General features: G+C 36.9%; 1 protein-coding gene across 1 annotated transcript in view; it reads right to left on the bottom strand.

Annotated features, from left to right (window-relative positions):
* Positions 1-836: 836 nt before the first annotated feature.
* The window catches only part of LOC145242607 (chymotrypsinogen B-like), a 91,680-nt gene continuing 84,796 nt past the window's right edge, over positions 837-7,720 (bottom strand). The window contains exon 6 of the mRNA XM_080105719.1: positions 837-1,028. Coding sequence (XP_079961845.1) covers positions 855-1,028 — 174 coding nt within the window. The 3' untranslated portion in view covers positions 837-854. The remainder of the gene's footprint in view (positions 1,029-7,720) is intronic.

Genomic DNA, 7,720 nt, shown 5'->3' with positions numbered 1-7,720 from the left:
TAAGCATTTTTGGTGAAATCGTTCAAGCCATTTAATGTGCCTTTGATGCAATGTCCATGTCTCCGATGAATACATACATACATACATACATATGTATGTATGTTTGTATGTATGTAAGGGCGAATGAACCGTTTTTCGGGTTCAACGGCCAACTAGCACCGTGTGTGTATGTATGTGTATGTTGGGGTGGAGAGGGCTCCTGTAAGCCATGGTGAAGGCAACCTTTCTAGAAGAAGCAAATCTCTGATTTAAAAAACAAAACGGGAGACCAGTACCCGCATTAAGCTGGTCTGCAGTTTAACTTGTTGCTGGCTATCTTGCTCTTGCTTGTTGCTGGATCTCAACATTTTGAACCGAGAGAGAGACTTAGCTGTCGTACATCTGTGTATAGATACTCCCTCAGGCATTTGTTTATTAAAATGGTCCTGTGGCGATAGAAGTCATTTTTGGGCTCATGGACTTTAAGTGTCTGAGGGAGTGGCACTCGTCTGACAAGACGTTGCAATCATCATGTATGTATGTATGTATGTACATATTGTGTTGGCATTATACAGAAAACTAAGTATTTTGTTCATTGAATTCTAATACCACCACATGCAGAAATTTAAATGAAATGTGAAAAGGCAGCTTGTTGAACAACTCCCCACCCAGATTTTCCATATAAATATGGCACCTATCATAGAAGCTTCTTTTTAGCTTCATATACAATGTGCCTTGTTTGGAATAAAAAAAAACGTATTGACAAAAAATGGTAAAAGAAAAACAAGATTGAACTTCAATTACAATCGCGGGTGGCACTGGGCCGGAAGAGGTAGCATAAAATCAACTGAACGTTGTAATGTTTAAATCTGATTTTATTTGTGATTGTCAATGATGGAACGGAGCCATTTATAGTGAAAAGAGACTTTAGTGAAAATATCCAACGATCTGTTATTCTTGTCTGGCAAAACTCCTCGGCTGTCGACCCCAGCAACTACGATCTTCTGATCACACGAGCGCTGACACCATAGGGGCGCACCGGAATCTCCCTGAAATGACGAAAAAGGGAAAACAGATTTGAAAGGATTAATTGATAAGCAAAAAAATTGTTGAAAACGCGTGTATATTTAATGAACGGGTTTTCACATATATGTTTAGGAAAATTTCTCTCCTTTCACTTTCTATCGAATTAACATTATTAGGATTTATTTGCTTCCCCACGAAAGCAAAATGTGACACAAGGTCGTTTTTAAAGTGTGGTTAAACCAGTTCCCCGAAAAGAAAATGCGAAAGGGGCACCCTGGTAGGGATCAAAAATGATAATTGTCTCGGTATAGAGGGTTTCTCCTCCATTGATTGAGACAAATTAACTTAATAGTAGCACCAGAACAGATACTACACTTTGAGATATTAAATCTTTTATTCGGGTAAAAAATTATATGAACAAAAAACTTTGGCACAAGGCCAATTCAAAAGGGGAGAAAGTGGGGATCGTTGGACACCATTGTCACTCCAGAACTAAACAAAAGTTTCTCTTAGCTAGTATCTTCTTTCACCATAATACCACATTCACCTTTTCGTACTGGAGGACGTCCTATTTAGAGCCCAATTGTTTATTGATCTTGATCCGAAGGCCAAGAACAACAGAAAAAATGCAAACCTTTAAACCAATGTCAAATAAAACCATCACTCTATCTTCCAGTTTTCACGTTGGGGAGTTGTATGGTAAATTGCGACCACGTTGCAGACTGAAAACTAAGCATTTTTCACCAGTCATACTCTTGTTACTCAACTTTTGACCCGTACTACTATTACATATATATTTTTTTTCTGGTTTAGATAATTAATCTCTTATTAACATAAATTACTAAGTAGGTATAAGTAATTTAAGTAATTAAAGTACACGAAGAATTAAATATTGCAACCAGTTTCTACTGGAAGTATTTTGATGTCAATCCCAACAATAAGAATACATCCGTCTGCAAGCCATATCAAGGAAAATCAGGAAAACATTTTACAGCGACTAATACGTTCAACCATTTTTAAAAAGTTCATCCAGTGTGTAGGTAGTAGAACTTTTTCATGCAAAAATATTACACAAGTTTGCACAAATTATAAAATAAATTTTGTGTAATAATTGAATAAAATCACCCAATAAGAAACAAGCAAAGCATGCAGTGAACGAGGCATAAAAAATGACTAAGTTCAGCATTTGCCCCCCCCCCCCATTTAGTCCCAAAAGTCCCCAGGGAACGTCAAATCCTGGTGAAAATGAACAAACGATGCAGTTTTAGGCCTTAACATATGTAAATTTGAGTTCTGCATTATGCAACAACAAAAATGACTAGGTCCATCATTTGCCCGCCCTCCATTTGGCCCCAAAAGTCCCCAAGGCCTGAACATATTGAATTTGAGTTCAGCACCATGCAAAATTGCTAAATAATATACACAGAAAATTTTGTACAAATATGATAAAATAGTCCCAAAACTGGAGTGTTTTTATTAGTCCTAAAAAGAGCCCCTCGAGCGCACCTAATAATACACACAGAAAATTTTGAACAAATATGGTAAAATAGTCTCCCCAAATAGAGTGGTTTTATTAGCCCTAAAAGAGCCCCTGGGGCACACCCAAGAGTTATCTTGAAGTATAGAAAAACAAAATTATATAGAAATCAGTTAGTAACAACTTTTCAGAAAGTTTTATAAAAATCCAAGGCATCAATTTTTTTAATAAGCACAAAAGTGTCAATTTTAGCCATTTCAATCAGAAGGCACCCCTCGGGGCAACCGAAGTTTTCCTGGAAAATCTGTTGTGTTACTTTTTTACTCATATCATGTTTAATGTTTGTGAAAAATTTGAAAAAATTCTGAGGCATAGTTATTTAGAAAAGTGCGGACAGATGAACAGACGAACGGACAAGGGTGGATTTACAGGTCCACCCTCCTTTTGTCGGGAGACTAAAAAAGGAAAAAGAATCATGATTTTAGAGTGTACGACACAATCACGTTGACATACTGGTTCCCACCAGATCACTGAAGTTAAGCAATGATGCACCTGGCCAGTACCAGATGGGTGGCCATTTGGGAAGGCTAGGCACCATATGTACCATGCCGAGTCATAAGAAATTTCCAGGTTAGTATCTGGAGGCACACTGGGAGAGATGCACCCCTAGTCTTAGTTAAAACACGCATCTAAGAGAAGGTAACTCTGATGACGTCGGCAGCAGGACATTGGATGGCCATGGAGGAGGAGGAATCTCTAGCAGATCAACGGTTCTATGGTTAAGAGTTACGTTATTCGACTGCAGCTATGAGGATGATCTAAGGACAACGGACAGATGTGAATAGGGGAGTCAGATGCCGCTGCACTGTGGAAGGTAATGGTATCCCACCCCATGTATTCTGCGAAATTCAAAATAATATGATGTCTTCAGAGGAATCAGACCAACAGTGGACCGAAGCCGATGGGAAACCCTAACCATAATTTCATCTACAGCATGAACATGCCATGATATGAGAAGAAGATTTAAAGTAATATGCAAATAAGTTATTCTTTAAAAAGTATAAATACATACATATACATACATACATACAAACACTAATATATATATATATATATATATATATATATATATATATATATATATATATATATATTAGTGTTTGGAGGATTAATCGGAATCAGAAAATTCAGAATTTTGAGGGGTATTGGAATCGGAAAAATTGTTGTCTAATTTTCGATTCCAAAAACGATACTTGTAATATTTTTAAACTTTTTTTTCATTGTTAGTACTAGTGATAACTATTTTTTTTAAACTATTAGTAAAATTAAAACCTAAAGATTGTAATAACATCAAAATATGATGTAAATTTACTTTACTTGCGTAAAAAAACAAAAATTGAAATTTTGCATAATATATATTTGTTTTTGCCCTCTTTTTCAGTACTTCTATTTATTTTAAATAAACCCTAAATAATTAATGAACATCCCTTAAACGTTTAGAATAACCCGGAAATTATGAGCGTTTTACGCAAAAAATTATATACAAAACATATCTCTCCCTCTAAATTCTCCAATGATTGCTTTATTTTTTTGCTAAGTTTTCGAGATATTCACATGTACTCCGTTAAAAAAGGTAGAATCTTCTTTTTGTAGGTCTTTTATCTTAGGGTGTTAATTTAACAATTTGCCATTATTAGTAGTAGTGATATTATTATTATCATTATTATTATTATTGGCTCACAAGGAGCTTTCACATGGGTCATCAAAGATCTCTTTTTGAAAACAACCTGTGGTGTTCCCTGAAAGCTGAGTGACAAAAAGTCTCTCCATATTTCCAGTACTCTCCACCTCTTTCACTAACATTTGCAAATAAATTTGTGTTATCGCAACAGCTCCTTATCATTGATTTCTCGCTGCCAGCGGTCATTGATCTCAACTGGAATTTGAGTGGCCATAAGCCTCCCCAATGCCCGAGTTCTCTTGGAACTTGTCTAGCGAAGGTCTAGTCAGCACTCTCTCCTCGGTCTTTTCATCCTCCTTGACCATTCTCGACTATTTGGCATCACTCTTTCGAGGGGAGGGTGATATGCAGCTTCAATGTTCTTGGTTCCATGTAATGCTTCTTCCTGTTTTGCCTCTGCAGCAGTTTGTCTGGCCCACGCATGTGGCTCATGTGTATTAGTCTCCACATTCAAGGGAATTCCTTAAGATTTCAGCTGTTTTCATTATCGTTATACATTGTATCTTTGCAGCCATTCTTCTGATTCCAATTTCTCCCATTCTTTTTCCAAAGTTTTCCGGAATTGTTCCTAGTGCTCCTACTATTATAGGTATTATCTTTATTTTCTTCATCATCCATATCTCTTTCAGCTCTCTGGCTAGATCTGTGTATTTGCTTTGTTTCTCCTTTTCGGTGATCAACTGGGACAGCAAAGTTTACGATTTGACAGGATTTTTCTTTCTTGTTAATTATCACGATATCCTATCTTCTTGCTTGGATGGGTTATCCGTTTGTATGTCCATGTCCCATAGGATTTTGTGATTCTCGTTTTTAAACACTGTTACCGGCTTATGCTTGTACCATCTGTCTGTGCATTTGAGATGTAGTTGTTTGCATAATTCCCAATATACTACTTTCACATACTTGGATCGTGTCTGTTCTTGTATTCCTTTTGGACCAGTTTGCTGCATTCGCTTAATATATGGTTTATCGTTTCGTCTCTTTGTCCACAGAGTCTGCATTTGTTGTTTTCTTGTGTTTTGTCGATCTTTGCTTTGATTTTGTTGGTTCTTATCAAGTTATCTTGTGCTGCAGTTATAAGGGATTCAGTTTCTCGGTTTACATGTCCTTTTCGCATCCATGTCCAGGTGTTTTCGTTATTTTTATCGTTTTTCATTCGTATGAATCTTCTTTGTAGTTATTTCTCTTCCTATTTTCCTTTTTTCGTTTTATCCTTTGTCTCTTTGTTTTGTTGATTTTTTTAGTGTCTCTTTCTGCCATAATTATCCTTTCAGTATTTTGTGTTATGTATTTTTCTAGTTTTTTTTTTTTTTGTGTCACACAGTCTTCGCAACAAACCAGTCTGCTCCCACCATCTTTCCTTTTCACATAGAGTCGGTCAACATCGTCCTTCGGGTGTAGTGCATTGTGCATGGCCACGAGTTTCCTGGTCTTCTGATCGAGTTGTCGCAGTTCTTCTTTATTCCACCCATAGAAAGGTCAAGAGTATCTTACTAATGATACTGTCCATGTATTTATGCCTTTTATTAGGTTTCTGTTATATAATTTAGTTCCCAGGAGTTTTCTTGTTCTCGTGAGATATTCCTTTCCAATTCTCTCTTTCATTTCTGTTTCTTTGATGGTGTCTACTTCCGGAATGTCCAGTATTTATAGGCGTCTTGTTCCTCTAGTGCCCTTATCTCCGTTTTGTTGGGTAGTTCTATGCCTTCTGTCATCTCCAGTTCCCCTTTCTTATAATTAGTAGTGTGCAGTTTTCCATTCCAAACTCCATTTGGATATCCTGGCTGAAGATCCTGGTAATGTTTATTAATATCTCTAGTTCTTTTTCGGTTCTTGCAAAAAGTTGCAGATCGTCTATGTACATCAGGTGGTTCATTTTTTCCTCTGTATTAGAGAACTTGTATTCGGCTTGACACTTTCCCAGTATATTGTTCAGGGGCATCATGGCTATGATGAACAGTAATGGTTATAGTGAATCTCCTTGGAAGATGCCTCTTTGTATGTTAATTTCTGTTATGTGTTGTCCATCAGCTGTCACTTCCAGTCGCCATGTTCTCATTGCATTTGCAATCACGTTGATGATCCTGCTTGGTATTTCATACATTTTTAAGCATTCTATTATCGTATGCTTTTTTTTTTGTAGCCATAGCTAAATTCTTTCTCCTTTGTTTTATCTTCTTCTTATATAGCAGATCATTTGTTTTTCTCTTTACTTTCTGGCATCCTTTCTGTTCCTCAGGAAGAAGTTCACGATTATTTAGGGAGTGTTAGATTTATTCCCTCAGTTGTGCTGTTAATATTTTCCACATAGTGGGTAAGCACGTGATATGCCTATAGTTGCTGGGGGCGGTTCCTTTCTCTGTATCCTTCTGTATCAGTGTGGTTCTATGCTTTGTCATCCAATCTGGCACGTTGGCTTCCTGAATACGTCTTCTCAGGTTTTGGGTTATCCTTTCATGTAATGTTGTGAATTTTTTTAACCAGTATGCATGTATCCCGTCATGCCCTGGTGCTCTCCAGTTTGCCATTTTTCCTATGGTTTTCTTTAGGGTTTCCTTGCTGATTTCATTCACTGTTCCTTCTCCGATTTGTTGTAATTCTTCTTTCATGTTTTTCAGTCATTCAGTATTTCTGGTGTGATCCTGTTGTTCATCCCATATCTTACTCCAATAAAGTTTTGTTTCTGTTGGGTTTGGTCATTCTGTTTTTGTTTTTCCTCCTTTCACATTTTGGTAGAATTGACTTTCATTGTTTTCAAATGTCCTGTTTTGTTTGCACTGTTCAGATTTGTATCTATATCGTCTCAGTCTCCCTTCTTTTGCTTCTACTTTTTGGTTCAGTTCTTCATGTTTCTTGTTTAACCTCTCCCTGCTGGACGCAGTTTCTTCCTGTTTATCGTTTTGGCTTCTTTTTTTTGAGTGTGTGTTTATTGATTTGAGTTTCTAGCCTCGTTTCCCATCCAGGTTTTGTCTGTCCATTTTTCCCCGTTTTTTTTTTGTTTGTTTTTTTCTGATTTGAACTTCATACTTACCATACCATCTTGGTGCCTGCATAAATTAAGTTGTTTAAGTCTGTGATTGTATCTGTTGTGATGTGTGGGAGGAGCTTGTTGACTTTCTCTGTTTTTAATTTCTTCTGCTCTTGGTTTCTTAAAGGTGAGAGCCTTGTTTTTTCCTCTTTCATGAAATGTATTATTTTTTCTATTTCATCTACTTCATCCTCTGTTAGCTCTGTTTGATTGTTCTTGGTTTCCACGTTTGTAGAGTTCGGTCTTCACAGATCCTCCACTTGTGGTGTTTCTATACGTGCTGTTCCAGAGGGGGATTCTTCTTGTTCAATGTCATCATGTATTTTTCGCTGTATTTCTGTTAGTTCTAGTTTTGAGAGTCTTGCTGGGTTCGCAATTCTTTGTTCTGTCGTATGGTAGTCACTGGACAAGTCCCCTCGTTCTTTCATTCATTTCCGATAACTTCTATATCTATATTTAGGGTCACTTT

Source organism: Euprymna scolopes, chromosome 21, assembly GCF_053919585.1.
Source record: "Euprymna scolopes isolate OS-2025 chromosome 21, ASM5391958v1, whole genome shotgun sequence".
Lineage (NCBI taxonomy): Eukaryota > Metazoa > Mollusca > Cephalopoda > Sepiida > Sepiolidae > Euprymna > Euprymna scolopes.
This window is presented reverse-complemented; position numbering and strand designations above follow the sequence as displayed.